Here is an 18,641-nt window from a genome sequence, read left to right as displayed (position 1 = left end):
GGGCCCACATCAGCTTGCAACACTGGTACCCAGCATTAGAGCACCAGTTTGAAACCTGGCTGCTGCAGCTCCAAGCCAGCTCCCTGATAAATGTGCCTGGGAAAGCAGTAAAACACAGCCCAACAACTGGGCCACTGTCACAAAGTACTTGGGTTTCTGCCAGGTGGGAGACTCAGATGGAGTTCCTGGCTCCTAGCTTCTGTCTGACCCAGGCCCAGCTGTTGAAACCATTGGGAAGTGAACCAGAACTTTAGAACAAGAAATATTATTAGTGACAGTACAGATACATGATATAATGTAGATGAACTTTGAAACATCATGGTAAATGAAAGCCAAACATAAAAAGCTACATAGTACGTGATTCCACTGATATGAAGTATCCAGAAAATGGACATCTATAGTAACAAAAAGTAGTCTGTGGGTTTTCAGGGACCTAGAAAACGGAAAAAGGAATGCTTGATACAGGGTTTCATTTGGGGATAATGAACTAGTCTGATGTGGTAGTTACACAATATTGTGCACATACCAATCACTTTAGTGTTCACTTCAACATGGTTGACTACTATACATTAAAGAACTTGTTAAGAAAGTAGGTATCATGTTAAGTATTGTTACTACAATAAAGCTAAAAAGAAAAAGGCTTGCTAGGGGAATGATTATGCAACAATGCAATTCCACCCCCTCTCAGGTTCCAGGTGATGACAGGTAAATATCACAGGTGGGCAGAAGGGACTACATGGGGGGGGGGGGGGGGGGGGGGGGAAGTGACTTCCAAGCTGATGACCCTGAACAAGCTGCCTAAGACCGCAACAAACCTAGAGATCAGTAACAGAACATTATGTTGGAAATTCTCAAATATTTCCAAACTTTACACTTATAAATCCCATGAATGAAAAATGAAACAAAAGGGAAATTAGAAAATATTTTGAAATACTTAAATAACTCAAAATAAAAGTACATTATCAAAATTCCCTCCACACAATGCACAGAAATAGATTTAAATATATATACTCAAAAAAGAAAATCTCAAAATTAGTCTAAGCTTCCACATTAACAAAGGGTGAGATCCACAAACAGTTAAGTCAAAAGAAGGTAAAAGGAAATAAGAGCTGAGAAGAACTGAAGACATGAAAACTACAGAGAAAAAACAATGGTACCAAGTTTGTGACACAAGCCAGTGAAAAATGTAAATGTTGGCCACAGAAAAAATAGTTTACAAATGCGAAAAAGGAAAAAAAAAGGATATTACTACAGACACCACAGACATTTAAAGGTAACAAAGGGCTAGCAGAACAACTCTAGAAAATGGACATACTCCTTGAAAGGTGCAAGCAAAAGAGCATCTACGAAAAAATAGATAATCTGAATAGTTCTAATAAAAAAAACTGAATTGTAGTTTAGAATGCTCCCATAAAGAAACTTCACAGTCTCAGTTGTTACACTGTTGAATTCTACCAAACAATGAGAGAATAACTCTAGATCTAAACTCTTCCCATATGTGAGAATAAGCAGCACATTTAAGGAAAGCAATATTAATATGACACCAAAATGGGAAGACATTACACAACAACTGGAGAACAGCATCTCTCAAAACTATGGACGCATACAAAAAAGCAAATCAAATCCAACAATATGCAAAGGGATAATATATCCTAATTAAATGGGGTTTCATCCCAGGAAACCAAAGCTGCTTCAGCATTTGAAAATCAATTACTGTGACTTACCATTTCAATAAATGAAAAATTTTAAATGTGTTGTCATTTCAACAAGTGTACAAAAAGCCTTTGATAAAGTCTACAACTGTTCATGACCTTAAAAATTCCCAACAAAGCAGGAATAAAAAAGAACTTCCTGAATCTGATAAAGGATACAAAAACATACTACTGGTCAAAGAGAGAATATTTATGCCTACAATCATGAACAAGGCAAGCCAGTCCGTCCACTTCTACCACTTCTGTTCATCACTGCATTGGAACTTCAGTAAAGCAATACAAAACAAGACAATAAAAGACATACAGAATGGAGAGGATGAAATAAGAAATGATGTTTCATACCTATTTCTATAGCATCATTGATTTTTTTAAGACATAGCATATTAGAAAAGTTACATTTAGTGTTTTTAGTATTTACAATTAAATTTTTGGCAATACTTCTAAAAAATTACCTTACCTCCTCTACAAAAGAAATTAAAATGTATTATTAAAATACTCCTATTTGGCATTATTATTGTGATGCAGTATTAGGCCATCACTCACAACACGGCATCACCTATTGGATTGCCTGTTCAATTTCCTGAATGCTCTGCTTCCAACACAGCTCCTTGCTAACGTCCCTGGGAAAGCAGCAGAGGATGATCCAAGTGCTTGGGCCCCTGCCACCCATATGGAGACCCAGATGGAGTTCCAGGACTACACTGCTCCCAGCCACTGCAACATCTGGGGAGTGAAACAGCAGATGGAAGATATATTTCTCTGTCTTTTTGTCATTCTACCTTTCAAATAAACGAATAATTAACGCTGAAAGAAAAATTCCTGTCTAATCAAGTATATTCTTAATTAAATTTAGATATGAAGAGTACACAGCTTTAAATGTTAAAGCTGTGCCAGCTTTTAAAATCATCCACATTTCTAAGCATACATGTGTTAAGAACATATTCCCATCATCAGGCATGCGATGTGTCTAAGTAAAGTATCTCACAGTATGTAGCACACCTTACTTGCCTTACAAAAGAGTGTTTATTTCACACTTACAAAAAGTAGCTATCAGAAAAATCAAAAGGAAGGAAATATGACATCAATAGTTACTTAAACTTTATTTTAAATGCACACATTTCAAAGAAACAAAAATTTCCAGGTACTCAGTACAACATTATCAAATAAAACAATTCAGAATTATTTTAATGTGTATACAAGTAACAGTAAAAAGCACATGTTTAGGATATATTATATAATTTGTTTTGAGGTTTTGAAACACAATGTTTTTGGTTTTAAAATTTTGATACCAATATACATTGGAACATTCAAGTAACACATTTTTCAAAACTTTGATTTTGGGGGATCATAAACTAAATTAACATAGAACTCTAAGACAACCTGCCTTTACCACGCTCTTCAAAGTAGTGCTGCTCAATTCTTCTGCAGAAAGCAAGGAGGTTACTATAGTTTTTCACCTTCTCAGAAAGTTCATCATTGGTCAACTGGGTAGTAAGAATAGTATACAAATGGCCAAATACTAGTGCATCAAGTTCAGTAGGCCTAAAAAAATGGAAATGAGAGCAACTTAACTAATACAGTAGAAAACAGTTTTTAAAATATTTTATTCATTGTTTTAAAAGAAAAAAAGTCATATAAGAAATCAGTATAATTTGAAAAACTGTTTTTGTTTAGTTATTAAAAACAACTTATGGCTTACAAGTTATATAATTTGCTTTTTTAAAAAAGTAGTATTCTTTAAACATTGCAAATGAATATAGAATAACAGATCATATTCTTTTATTGCTTAACTTACCAGATAAAACCGGCAGGTCTCCAATGTGCCAGGAACTTTGTCAAGTAAACGTGTGTATGTATTTATATGTATGTGTGTGTGTAGATACTCTAAATTACCACAATTTACTAAATATTTTAATAGATAACATGAACAAAAGGCTTTGAAGGCAGAGAGGATTCGGTTGTGATCCTTGCACAACAAAACTGTGATTATCCAATCACATAGCGCCAACATGATATAAACTTAATTTTACCACTTTTAAAAGAATTTAGATTTCTAAAGGACACATAAAGATGGTTCCAACATAAAATTTTCCAGTTTTCCTGCTTCAATTATATGTTACTAACAAGAAAGTGAAATCTATTCTATCACCAATGCTTTATAATGCTTTATCATCAATCTGTATTATATTAATTACTAATGCAAGATTACTAAAAGGAGAAAATATCATAATTATGAATTATTGCTGCTAGTCTCATAATAATAAAGCTTTTGAAAACACAGATACTAGCCTATCTAAATATGAAAACATACTTCAGTTATCTAATTTGGCACAGTAGATTTGGGGGATCACTGAGATCTAAATTAGAATCCTTCCAGGTGCTGGGGGACTTGATGGCCACTGATGAATGAGCTCGTGAAGTTGTGTGGCTTTAAATAGTATCTTCACTTCACTACCTCTAAAATTAAGGAGTTCTACAGAAGTCTGTGGAAAACATGTACTATGAAAAAAAAAAGGCATGAATTTCAAAATTTGTACCAAAATGAATTTAACTTTTAATTCCATTATCCATGAACTTTCTGAAATACTTGTGTCATATTCTTTTCCCTAAATTCTAGATTCATACAATTAAATTCTAGATTCATACAATTAAAGGCCTTCATAACATCTCAACTTCAGAATTAAATAAGTATCTCAAATCTATTTGTCCCCCATTTCCCCAAACATTATTTACCCAGTTGCTCAAGACAACGTTCTAAGGGCAACCCTTGAATCCTCTTTTCCCCTCACCCTTCCTATAACCCTAAGTAAGTAGGCTGAGATACCTCCAAATATGCCCAGAACACCATCACTTGTCTCATTTTTACCTTCTAGTCTGAACTACCATCATCTCTCACCTGGAGCAGAGCAACAATCTTCTAATTACTTCCTCCTACTTATTCTGCATACCACTGCCAAAGTGGCTCTTTTTTGTTAATGCCATCAAATCTCAAAATTGCATGCATAAGATATTCCAATGGACTTCCATTCCACTTGTACTAAAATGACCAACTCCTTACATAAGGATACAAAAACTTAGATGATCTGCCACCCATATACCTCTTCTACCTCTCCTGCTAGTCTCAACACACAATCAAAGCTGGCTCTGCTTCCTTCATCTGAGCACAGCAAACTAAGGCCAATCTTGAAACCTTGACATAAGTTATTCCTTTGTTTTCTGGAATATTCTTCCCCGACTTACATGTTGGCCCTTTCTTGTAGTTTTTGTTGTTACTGTTGTTTTAGAATAAGGCTTAAGTGTTACATTTTCATGCCTGACCACACAAACTGAAGCGGACATAGTCACTATCATATCATGTGACCCCATTTAAATTCTCTATGTAACACTTAACACTATATAATAGTTGTTGTTTATTGTGTGTCTCTTCCACCAGAATGTGACAGAAAAGACCTTCTTTTCTCACTATATTCCTAATCTCTACAACAATGCCTGGCATAGGTGGGTTCCATGAATAAATAGAAAAATGACACACACATCAAGCTCTTTAAAGGCAACCTGGCAAACAGCATTTGCTTATGACTAAAGCAGATGGGTTATTTTTTTATACTATTGATGCACATTCTTTCAAAGTCTTCTTTCACACTCCATGAATTATTTGTCAAAATCAGAAATGTAGTCTACAGCTAAGTTAAGAGGGTAGCAAACAGGACTGCTGAAAATATGACCAGTGTCCTTAGACTCAATAGTTTCAGAATTTCATTTTTATAGGCAAAGAATCAATAACAGATTCCTTGATCAGACAAGAATTTAGTGCGGAAAACTGGAGCTCTGAAACACACTGATACCTAATATGAACACCAATTCTTCCACATATCCCTAAACGTATTTCTGAAAAGGTGGATCTATCTCACCAATATGGCATTTTTCCCCTGATCTAGCTAACCACTACTTCTTGTACAAGGGCCTAAAAAAGGTGAATATGTGCCCTGAACAGGCTTTCAGCAGTGTATATGGGCACTCTTTATTGGTAAATGAAGATTCCAAATAAGTTCAGATATGAAGGTGTGCTGAAATCAGAGCATTTCCCAAGCACTCCTGAAGAAGTCAAAATAGTAACATTGGCACAAACATTAGCACATCCATATCATTCTAAAGATGCTAAATTATATATGGGTATAAGCACCCAAAAATTGACTTGCTGTTACATACAGATAGCAACCTTATGGAAGTTGCTTTAGAACATCTATCAGGAAGCAGAACACTATAGATTAAAACAAAGCACACATATACATAATTTTAAAGCATATTTTTTTGAAACTTTCCTCCTTACATTGATTCTGCTGTAAATGATGAATGCTCACAATTGTTTCTTTCAGAAAAGTACACTTATGATGGCAGTTACCCAATTGTAGGCTATGGTAAAATTCTGAACTACACAGATAAAATGGTCACTTTTTACCACAGAAAAATTACACCTCATAAACCTGACATACAAAAAAGACAATAAATTAAGAAAATATTTGTAATTCATTTGAAAGACAAAAATACAAAAAATAAATTTTCCAGTATTACTACTGAATTGAACTGAATTTCTACTGAATTGAACTTTCTACTGAATCAAGCCAAGAACTTCATGTAGTTCCAGAGTTTTAATTATCTTGCCATATCACAAGGAGAAAAAAATAATTTTCTACTCTTACGGTTTACCAATTGGTTTGTGTACTATCACTTGGATAGAAGTAGGAATTTTCCGAAGGGTTCTAAGAAGTTTCAAATATGTTGTTAAATTTATAGACTTCATATTAAAAAAATAATCCAGAGTGATAAATATATTTTCAAAGTCCTGAGAAATCTGCTCCCTTCTTTTTGTGCATTATTATTATTCTTTCCACATTTCTGTGTTTATCTTCCACTCTTTCACTTGAATAACATAAACAGTATTAGAAACGTGAGCATTTTCCTAAACTTCTCCAGTTTAAATTTTTATAGTGCTCATGTTTTTTGTTTTCTTTACTTATTATTATTTCATCTTTCTTTCTTCTTTATGACAACTTTCAAAATATTATCTAGTTCCAAAATCATTAATATTGTCTGGATGTTTTTTTAATTTTTCTCTTCCAATATATTACTGTCATTTCTGTACACTACTGGAAATAATCTACAGATCTTTTCTTTATATACCAATCACCCAAGTGACAATTTTGACAATGACTATTTCTTGCTGCAAACCCTCCCTTAACTATCCTCTTCTCATCGCAGCTGGTGAAGTCATGTGGTTTCTATCCTCAGATCTTCATCATGCCTAGCAGGTAAGCTGGGAGGAAGTTGGCTCTAATTTTAGAGGGTAAAAATGAAGATACATAGAAAGCTAACAGCAACCAGGCCATCGGTATACTTTAAAGCAAAAAATAAAATCCAGGGTTCTAACCTGGAGCTTAATATTATATACTTCCTCTTTTAACTAAGTATCTCACAAAGCAATAACACCTGCTACAGATAAAGAAATGGAAAAAATTTTACTGTAACCAAGTGAATACAAGTTACCATTTCCTAAATGTTACTTATTTGCATTTTAAAATGAACTAAATGACTGGATAAAATTAAAATTTAAATCTTTTGCAAACTTCACTTTTTACTATTTATTAGCAGAATGGGCAGCAGTAGGGTAAAACTGACTTTAAAATCTACATCTTATTACCAATTAAACAACTCCTCAAAACTAAACCTTTGGTTTTGCCATTGTTCTACATCTGAATTTATTACAACATTAAATATAAGTATATCCTTATGAAAAAGAATTGTACCTTGACATTTTCTGTGTTTCACGTACCAAATGTTACTAACACATGAACAATGAGTTTAACTGAGAAGAAAACTGAGTTAGATTCATTCTTCTGTCTTCCACTAAAGATAGCATAAACAACAAAATTAATTCTTAAGACAAAATAATGTACCTCAAATAATAAACATACTCTTGCTGAGCTTTTCAAATCCTAAGAATTACAATGTCCAAAGGATAAGGAACTACATAATGCTCACATCTGGATGATTTCTTTTGTCTTGGGAACTAAGCAATCTGCACAGCAAGCATCATAAAAAACAGGAACCAGTTGTCAAATCTTTACCATGATTTCAGGGTGTGACTCTGACCTCTCAACAATCAATAGGCCTCAAATTTAATTTTAATTAAGTTATATATTTATATATATATATACACACACACACACTATTTGTGTTGTAATATAAGTGCTTTTAAGTTATCAGATATTTTTACTTATAAAAATTAATAGCTTTAGAAAAACATGTTTGGAGATGGATATAGAAGATGAATGTCTACAAAGATAATAAATAACAGCAAATAAAGCCTTTTAAAAATTATCAATGTAAAAACCAAACAATTTTCATTGAAAAGTCAAGAAAAAGTCCAACTCACTAAGTAAACCACAGATATTAAAGTAGCTTAATTTAAGCTTATAGTATACATAATCAGCATAGATAGCTAACTCCTATATAAAAGAATTATATTTTTAATAAAGGAAAATTCATTGTGAGGCCTACTGTAGAAAATCTTTTTAAAGTTGCAAAAAAAATCTATAAATAAACATGAGCTATTCCATTTACATATACATAAACATATACATAGATCTATATCCTTTATATTCAATGTGTCTTATAAACATTTAAATTTACTTCCAAAAGGTGAGTTTCATTATCATTTGACTATCATTTTATTGTTCGGCTTTATTGACTTTTCTAGTACCCAAGGTCACTCCTACATAGATAGCTATGGTTGCACTAATATCATTTTTTTGTTTGTATGTAGTACATATTTGGAATTCTGCTAAGATATTGTTATTCTACACATAGTACCTTGAACAGTCTCTGGGAATCTTTATCACCTCATACTTCAATTAAGAGAAATTCTTAATGATAAAGACATTTTAGAAATTATAGGTCACTAGAACCTAGTATCATTCCTGACAGCCAGGAGGTGCTAAGTAACATTAATGAGTGCAAAAGTGTATTTTTCCATAAATACTTCTTAAAATAGTAATTTAGAATAACAGAAATACAAAGCCTAAAAATAAAAGGACTAAAATTAAAATAAAAAAATAAATAGACTTTCTTACTGCTTATTGAAGAAATATGGCTGTGTTCCCAGTCTTTGAGAAAGAGCTTGACAGCATTGGTCTACGTCTTCTAAGACCTAATGAAGACAATGGGCCCAAAAATAAGCAAATAAATACACTGCAAGAAGCAAAACAGTAAAGTGCATCTAAAACAATTTATGTCACAGTGGATGACAAGCATGCAAATTTAGGTTAACTGTTTATGTTTAAATCAGATTACCATAAAAATGACACATATAAGAAAAAGGATGTAATTCTGGGAGCAAATTTCCTCTGCATATAAATACATCTAAGTTATTTATAAGGATTACTATCCAGAAAGTTTTTCTGTATAAGTTCTAAAATAACATTTTCCTGAATGCATACATCCAAATAATTTTGTAGATATTTTTAAGAATCTGCTTTATGAATTTGACACTGTTGGTACACCATAAATAAAATCAATGAAGTTGTTTTCCCACTAGAGGACATGAATTTTATTTACTTCATCTCTGTTCATTTCCTTGATCCCCTTGTGGCCAACAGCATGTATCAGTGAAATGGTTGGCTAGGGCTAGCAATAGCCTTGACAAAGAGACATTAATTAGCTTAACAATGATCAAACTTATAATCTGTACAAGATGCATGTTTTCAAACTGTGCTACTTTGGTAAATTTAACACCAAAGAAAAACAGACAAACTAAGCACTGCACTAGATTTAATAGTTTTCTTTTAAACGCCCTGAAGCTGCAAATCTATAGTTATTGACATAAAATATTATCACCCTATATTATGCAATGGAAAAAATTCAGATTACATCAGCAGGAATATTATTCATTTATAGAAAATGTTACAAAGAGACATTGAGATGACTACTCACCAAAGAAAGGACAGCAGCAATTTCTGGGTGGTAGGGTTTTAGATGATTTTTTTTTCTTCTATACTTTTCTACACTATATGATTTGCTTTGTAAAAAGCACAATTTTTATTAAAAAACTACTTAAAGTAAGAGAAAATAATAGCTGTTTTTGCTACTTTTGTACAATGCTAGGTTCTTACACAAGAGAATCAATAAAAATCAGGAACTTCTAATTAATGCAGAAAACCTTGAATGTCTTATTAACATTAACCTAAACTGACCTGGTCCAGAGTCTTGTTACCCCATCCTATGGCTTTCATTTTGCGTTTGATTTCCCATTGTTTCTGATAGGCCAGAATATGATTCAAGGGCCAGGGGTAAGGAGATCCATATCTGGCATGGGTGATCTAAAGCAAAAAAAGATGTTGTCAGAAACATTGTTCCTAATAACAACGCTCACTGGTTTTTATAAACAGAATTCTAAAATAAACATTTTCAGAAAACATAGAGTACTTTGAAAAAAATATGTAAGTTACAATCCAAACAATTAAAATTTTAAACCATTCCCTTTAAAAATATATAAACTCTTATGTACTTTGCAACCAGTTATATCAAACAATGACACATAGCTTCCTTAAAATGTATGTGCAAGCAAAATTAAAGTAAGTGAAAAACTATATCACTAATGGTATAAACCACAATGTTTCATTTATGAGCAGGGACTTGCAATTCTGAGCAAAAGTGTTTTCTCATTAAATTTTAATTAAGATAAATGCTGCAGATCCACTCACCTCCCCGACTGTAGCTTCATCACACCACTGAAGATACAACTAGGAACAAAAGAATAGTCACTAAAACTTTAGAATACCAAAAGGGAAATGGAGAAAGGAAATTATTTCTTGCCCTGCTAAATTGTTAAAAGCCAACTTCGTCAGTCACATAGCGAAGAGCTGCTTTTCTCCCCGAGTTAATGTTCTATACGGTCATTAAATAATGGTGGCACTAAATAAAAATATTTCTTATTCACTGCACCTTTAAAATCGTTAAAGAATTTCAGAGGCAATAATAAAGTAAATGTCAGAAGACCAAAGTAAAATCAGGAGTTGACTAAAAAAAAAGAATCACCTCTCTTTCAGTCTGTATAACCACCTCAGCCCTAGAATCACTTCACTGTGCTCCACTTCTAACTTTTAAAAAGAGTCCATGAGAAAGATTATATTTAGTGAGAGAATACCAACTTGAAAAGGTCACAGATAATTCCCAGTCCTACTATCATGTGTTGTACCTCTGCAGTCAGCAGCATGTTGTTGACTAACTCCATATAAGCTTTCATTTCTGCTTTCTGAACTTCATCCAGCCCATCACTAAGAGAATGGCCCTAAAAGGAATACACAAAACTTTTAGTCACCTCACAGACAAGTAATACAACAAGCACAAATCCAACAAATTAATTTCCAGAATGCCTCACAAAATAAATTTATTTAAAGGTAGACCTAATATTCTATCACTATAAAACACTAGTGAGTAGTTTTTATGTTTCCATACAGAAGTATTTTCCAATGGACAAAATCACGTCATCAACTACTTCACCAAAGAAAATAGAACAGTCAATAAAACTTGTGATTTTTGTTTAAATGACTGACATGGCTTCCTTCTAAGGTAATTGAAAATGGAAAAAAAAAAAAAAGTTGGTGGAAAAAATAAGAAATATGCATTAATTTTAAATTCTAATGCATTGTGGTAATGAGTAGACAATGATAGGGTAAAACCTTTAACTAAATCTGGCAATTTGTTTGTAAGGTTGTTAAAATGCATACCCCATGACATCCCAATAGTTCTTTGGGAAGTTATCCTAAGGGGATGGAGAACTATACACAGGTATATATTCAAAGAAATTTATCATGTTATTAGAGCAAAAAACAAGGCCATAATTTAAACATTATACTAATAAAAACATAGAATAGTTTTAATATACATCTGACACAAAAGAATATCACACAACAATTTAAAAGTATGACACAGAGACCAGCACAGTAGCCTAATGGCTGAAGTCCTTTCATGCACCAGGATCCCATTTGGGTGCCAGGTCACATTCCGGCTGCTCTACTTCCCATCCAGCTCCCTGCTTGTGGCCTGGCAGAGCAGCAAAGGATGGCTCAAGGCCTTGGGACCCTGCACCCACTTGGGAGACCTGGAAGAGGCTCCTGGCTCCTGGCTTTGGCTGGGCTCAGCTCCGACTGCTGCGGCCAGATAGGAAGTGAATCAGTGAACAGAAGATCTTTCTCTCTGTATATCTGACTTTCCCATAAGAATAAATAAATCTTAAAAAAAAGTATGATGATTCCTATATATCAGTAGTCAAGAACATGAAGGAGTTTCCAAACATGCTGTTGACTTTAAAAGACCTATTGCAAATCAATACATATTGCTAATTAACACATTTTATGATCTATGCTTTTCTGTATATGCAAAAACCAAAATTCTCATAAGCACAAGTTAGAAAATTATCTGCCATTTTGTAAAGACCAAGCTACCTATTTTGTCACTGACTTACATTACAAAAAAAGATCAACTTACATTTTTTAATATTTTCCAGTGGTTTGTATTGGCATTTTATATAACTGTTAAAATCCACATAAATGTCAAGACACACTAAAGAATGATGAATGTCTTATTCTAGAGTAAATGTGATCTAATACATTTAATATCTTTATTACCTTTGCTTTAACGAATTGGACTATTGGACCAAGTTCTGAAACTACTTGATTTCCCACATGAATAAAAGGCACTTTACCTGTTAATGGAAAAAAATGTGCAAAAGCATTTCAATACATTAAAGTTTATGTTAAGAAGTTAACACAAAACTCAGAAGTGTTTATTAATAGAAGGGTTCCATAAAACTATAACCTTTAGAAATCATAATTAGATGTGTATTTTAAGCTCTTTAAATAATCTTTAAAAACTACTATCCAATTTCAAAACAAAAGAAAAAACACAATGAATTCATTTATAAAATTCTCAAGAGGATATAATAATCGATCACAATATTCCCTTTTCATAGCTAGCACTAAAAAATCACAGCAGTAACCACCAAATATCCAAATCACACAAGCCAGGCTAAGGTACTGGTTCAATGATCACTGACAGGTTTGAAAGAAATTTGACTGAGTTTTCTTTTCTCATCAGGACACAAATCCATCTTTTTTACAACTTATATCTAGTAAGCCTTTTTACCCTCTCAAATTTTAAATATGATTTTCATTAAGCTGAGTATTTTAAACACATAATGGTACAAAAACAAACACCCTTGAATCCAAATTTGAAGAATTTTTAAAATCATTCATCTTTGATAGTATATAAAATTGTAAATTATAATACAAAGTATATTTCCAATGCATGAGGGGGAAAGAAACAAGCATTATGATTATCAAAACTGGTTTATTTAAATAAATGCCACACTAAAAAAGAATATTTCATTTTAATAACTACTTAATGCGATTACCAGGGCCGAAGAGACCAAAACAGTCTCTTAAAAGCCCAGGCTTATTCCAAATGCCCAATGTTAAAACTTGCTGTCATTCCTAGTTCAAACAGAGTTCACACTGCTAGCAGGCTTCTTCCTGTTCCTTTTCAATAGATGTTTCTCCTCTCTGGTTCAGTCTGCCTGGGGGTAATGGATGAGACGCACAGCATCAACAAAAGCTTCGTCCATATCCATGGGGGTGCACACTTCACAAAGGAAAAGCCAGAGTTCTGGACCACAGCAACTCAACAGACGGACTTAGAAACCACTTCCTTCTTACCAGTTCTCCACTTCTTCCTGCTACTGCTTCACAGGTCTTTTTTAAAAGGGATCTCACTAAGTAATGGGTCATACTGTTTCATAAATTTGCTCTAAAATCTTTGGAACCACTATATTATACAATACTACTACAGTTAGTAGAGATCCTAAGAAAATCTATGAAAAACTAGTACCTAGAATAAAACAATATGGGGACATACATCATTTTTAGAGCAAAGTAGATTTCTCCTTTTCTTTAACCAGTTTCAGATTCACAGGAAAAAAAATGTTTGATTATTATTTTTAAAGATCATGAAGCAAGGAAGCAGTGTAAGTAACCAAATAAGTAACATATAGAAGGAGATATATAAAAACCAAACAACAAATTTGAAGTGAATGTTTTCTGATGCAAGAAATAGCCGATATCACATCCTAAATATTGCAATTATCAAGTAAAGGCAGAGATCGTTATTGTCTGGCACTAATAAAAGATCATTAAACTAATAATGAGTTGTGCTTTTCACTCTGGGCAGAATACTAACCTTTAAAACTTACTTCCAAAGTAAATACAAAGTAAATGAGAATAAACTGCCAAGCAAGTTTGTAGTTTTAGAGAATATTCAAAATGGAAAGAACCTTAGTTGTCATCTAATCTGACAACCTCATATAACAAATGCCTGTCACTAAGACTAAAGGAAGAAAAAAGGAATTTACAAAGCAAACAGCATTTGACAAAGTCAGAGAGGAATTAAAGATCCTGTGTCTCGGGCTTGGCGCCATGGCCTAGTGGCTAAGGTCCTCGCCTTGAATATGCTATGATCCCATATGGGCACCGGTTCTAACCCCGGCAGCCCCGCTTCCCATTCAGCTCCCTGCTTGTGGCCTGGGAAAGCAGTCGAGGACGGCCCAAAGCCTTGGGATCCTGCCCCCGCGTGGGAGACCTGGAAGAAGTTCCTGATTCCTGGCTTTGGATAGGCACAGCACCGTTCATGGCGGTCACTTAGGGAGTGATTCATGGGACAGAAAATCTTCCTCTTTGTCTCTCCTCTCTGTTTATCTGACTTTGCAATAAAAGTAAAAATAAGTGTTTAAAAAAAAAAGATCCTATATCTCTTAGCCAACTGGTCTTATGAAAATTCCAGTCTCTACTTTAAAAATCTTTCATAAGGGTCCAGCACAGTAGCCTAGTGGCCAAAAGTCCTTGCTTTGCATGTGCCAGGATCTTCCTCCCTGTCTCTCTTTCTCTCTGTATATCCGACTTTCCAATAAAAATAAATAAATCCTTTTAAAAATCTTTCATAAAACATCAAATAAAATTTTTTTAATTTCCAGATCATTCTAAATCATGATAAAAGGAATAATTCGAAGTATAATAAAATGTAAATATCATGTTAGAGATAGACATTTTCTTTCTTTCTTTAACTATTTTCTTTCATTTTCTTTATTTAGAAAACTAAATTCAATGGAAATTAAATAATCTAGCCATCAAAGACTCCTATGAATGAATACATATGCATATGCATATACTACTTATGTGTCTGCAATATTTATATTTGCTTTCCATACTTTAAAACAAGAGGTATCTACTGGGTATAGAAATTGAAAAACAGATGAATGAACTACATGATTTCTCGACAAAGATTTTGAAATTAGTATCAGACTACCAATAGATACCTTTTTGTAAGTGTTCATAACAATTTTGAATCACTATGCAGAAAAATCTAAATAAGACACAAAATAATTTATGTCACCAGAATTCAGTAAAGCTTATAAAATCTTATGTATAAGATCAACACAAAAATGAATCATGAATGTCCTCCAAGAACCCAAGATATGTTAACACTTATAGGTACAGAAATTATTTTATAGGAGGAAATGTTGCTTCATGGGTAGTAGGATAAAGCTAATTAAAAGTGATAGAATTTTATTGCATAGTAGGGTCACTACAATTAATATTAATGTACTATAAATTTTTCTATTAAATTAGGGACATTTTCAACATTAAAATATTAAATCTCTGAAGAGATAAATATATTTATCCCGATTAGACATCCCATAAATGTACACATGTACAAAACATTACATAAAACCCCACGAAATAGTACAACGTCTAAATTTTTTTTAAAGATTTATTTTATTTGGGGCCCAGCACAATGGCTCAGTGACAAAATCCTTACTTTGCAACCACCAGAATGGGCACCGGTTCATATCCCAGTTGCTCTACTTTCCTTCTAGATCTCGGCTTGTGGCCTGGCAAAGCAGTGAAGGATGGCCTGGCAAAGCAGTGAAGGATGGCCCAAAGCTTTGGGATCCTCTGTGTGGGAGAATGGTAGCAGCTCCTGGCTTCAGATGGGCTCAGTTCCAGCTGTTGTGGACACTTGGAGAGTGAACCAGTGGATGGAAGATCTTTCTCTTTGTATCTCCTTCTCTCTGTAACTTGCCTTTCCAATATAAATAAGTATCTTTTAAAAATAAAAACATTTATTTTATTCAAGGAGCAGGGTGATGCGAATGATCTGAAAAAAGACAAGGTAGACTGACTGACAGGGCCTCCATCCGCAAATGGCCACAACGACCAAGGATGGGCTGGGCCATAGCCAGCAACCCAAAACTCCGTCCATGTCTATCTGAGGGGTACAGAGACCCAAGGACTTGAGACATCTTCCACTGCTCCCCCATGCTCATTAGCTTTTTAATGTGAAGTCATGCAACCAGTACTGAAACAGTACTCCAATATAAAATGTCTGTGCTGAAACAATGGTTCCAGCAATAACAATTTAAAATAGAAAGATAGATATATATCAGATTGATTTAAAAAAGTGACATAGAGAGAAGGAAAGAACAGACAGAGTCTCCATCAACAGTTCACTCTACATATGGCTGCAACATCCAAGACTGGAAGCCAGAAGCCTGGAATTCCACTGTCTCTTTGGTGGGTGGCAGGGACCCAAGGGATTGGGCCATCTTCTACTGCTTTTCGAGCAAGCACAATATCAGGGAGCTATACTGGAAGTGGAGCAAAAAGCACCCCCTATACCTCCAGGCCCCTTCTAGGCCCCTTCATAATTTCTTTTTAAATATATATATTTATTTATTTGAAAGGCAGAATGATACAGAAATAAGAGAAAGTATAACTTTGATATGATAAATTTTTCTTTAAAAACGTTTAATTCCTTTATAGAAATGTCTTCTAAATGCAAAAGTACAAACTTAGTAAATCTATGCATTCACACAAAATTTTCAGTCTTTATGGGATGTTGTAGCCCTACATTTTATAACCTTTTTTTTTTTAAGATCATTTATATTTATTGGAAAGGCAGAGAGAAAGGTCTTTCATCTGCTGGTTCACTCCCCAAGTGGTCACAACAGCTGGAGCTAAGTCTATCTGAAGCCAGGAGCTTCTTCGAGGTCTCCTACTCGGGTACAGGGTCCCAAGGTTTTGGGCCATCCTTCATTGCTTTCCCAAGCCATAAGCAGGGAGCTGGATGGGAAATGGAACAGCAGAGATATGAACCAGCATCCATATGGGATCCCGGTGCTTGCAAGAAGAGGATAAGATAATTGAGCCATCATGCTGGGCCCTACAGTTTATAACTATTACTCACTTTCCAGGAATGTAAAGTGAAAAAAAAAATGTTTAATATAAGTCACTCCTAAGTTATCACCATATCACAGCGAAAACAAGGTGTTTCCCAAAAAAAGCTATATTAACCCACATCAATCAGTTACTCCCAATAATTTATTCGTGAAAGAATGATTCTATGAGTTATTATTGCTTAAGCAAATAAGCCAGTCTCAAAAAGGCAAATATCATGTTTCCTGTCATTTTTAGCCTGTGTCTATACACCCATAGAAATGTGACCTTCCTACTCCTTACTTTTTGAATATTACGGTTAGTGGAAAAAATTAAACCTTTGATACAGAGTAGATTAAAACTTGCTTTTGCAAAAACTGATGCAGAAAGAAAGGAGGCCCAGCAGTAGGCAACTGCCTATATTGCCTTGTACCTGGGCAAGTGTTACACTGCTGGGAGAAAAGGGCATTTGGGGCCTAGTTCATGCCAAATCTGTGTTAACTATACCAATACCAGCACACCAGCATAATTGCCTATTCTATTTTTCCCCCTCTTTAAAGATATGTAGGGAAGGCAGGGATGCCAGGCCAGGACACATTGCCCCAGGCCCCTGGCATGCTGTGTGCCTCTGGGCAGTGACAGGGCTACACACTGCTCAGGGAAAGAGGTCTGGGGACATGTTCGAGACGAACAGCTGAGGGCATGTTTGACAAGGGAAGAACGACTTCCGGAGGCCTACACAGAGAAGGCTACTGCACTCTCAGGTAGGCAAGGGAACTGATATGAAGTGGTTCAGAAGGGGGAAACTGGAAGGCATGTCTGGGTCACGCCAAGCCACCCGCCCATGCAGAGAAATATCACCAACCAACCACTGACACATGTCAAACCTGAAGCGGGAGAGCATGTCTGGCTGGACTAGACCGCATTACTCACAGGGAAGTACATGGGTAGGTTGTGGGCCATATCAGACTGCACCGCAGCACCCACCAGAATACAACAGAACTGGATCTAGGGGCAGATTCTATAGGAGATTTGTGAGCCCACCTCTATGGGATTGCAAAACCCACTGGTTTACATAAGACCTGACAGTGGTGATGGGCCATTCTAGGCAGGATTGTGGAACTTACCAACACTTACAAGAGCTGGGGCTGAGAGGATGCCAGACTGGTAGGTGAACTTCACTGACTACCCTGCTGAGCCTGAGAGATAGGACTCAGAGCCACAATGAGTGTGAGCTGGTCAGGCTAGGCCACAACACCGACTGGCAAGTACCTGGACTAGGTGCAAGTCCCATCTGGCTGGACCACAGTACCCCTGGCAAGCATAAAAAGGGGTGGTGGGGAACTGTGGGCACTCGCCTGCTAAGTTGCGCCTCCTGCTGATGAGTGCGAGAACCAGTGCTGGGGAATGGGCCAGGGTGGTTAAGGTGACATACATGCAGGTTGGGTCTAGAAGCAGGTCAGACTGAACTAAGTCACAGCACCCAGGGGTGTGCATAAGAGCCAGATAGGATGTGGGATGGGCTGGGTTAGGCTGCAGCAAATGCCAGCATGTGCAGAAACCAGGACTGGGGACAGGTCTGGTGGGGGTTATTCGAGTTGTCCCA

At 35.2% G+C, this 18,641-nt stretch overlaps 1 protein-coding gene across 2 annotated transcripts in view; it reads right to left on the bottom strand.

The window, feature by feature from the left end:
• Positions 1-1,760: 1,760 nt before the first annotated feature.
• Positions 1,761-18,641, bottom strand: part of MTX2 (metaxin 2) — a 71,209-nt gene continuing 54,328 nt past the window's right edge. For both annotated transcript variants that reach the window (XM_040971777.1, XM_040971778.1), the window contains 6 exons: positions 12,398-12,474; positions 10,966-11,058; positions 10,472-10,510; positions 9,962-10,087; positions 8,843-8,919; positions 1,761-3,254 (listed from right to left, as the gene is read on the bottom strand). In XM_040971777.1, the coding sequence (XP_040827711.1) occupies positions 3,083-3,254; positions 8,843-8,919; positions 9,962-10,087; positions 10,472-10,510; positions 10,966-11,058; positions 12,398-12,474 (584 nt within the window). In that variant the 3' untranslated portion in view covers positions 1,761-3,082. The remainder of the gene's footprint in view (positions 3,255-8,842; positions 8,920-9,961; positions 10,088-10,471; positions 10,511-10,965; positions 11,059-12,397; positions 12,475-18,641) is intronic.

This window comes from Ochotona curzoniae, unplaced genomic scaffold (genome assembly GCF_017591425.1).
Source record: "Ochotona curzoniae isolate NIBS_2020 unplaced genomic scaffold, NIBS_Ocur_1.0 contig_2210, whole genome shotgun sequence".
NCBI lineage: Eukaryota > Metazoa > Chordata > Mammalia > Lagomorpha > Ochotonidae > Ochotona > Ochotona curzoniae.
Note: the sequence above shows the minus strand (reverse complement) of the source record. Positions and strands in the feature narration are given on the sequence as shown.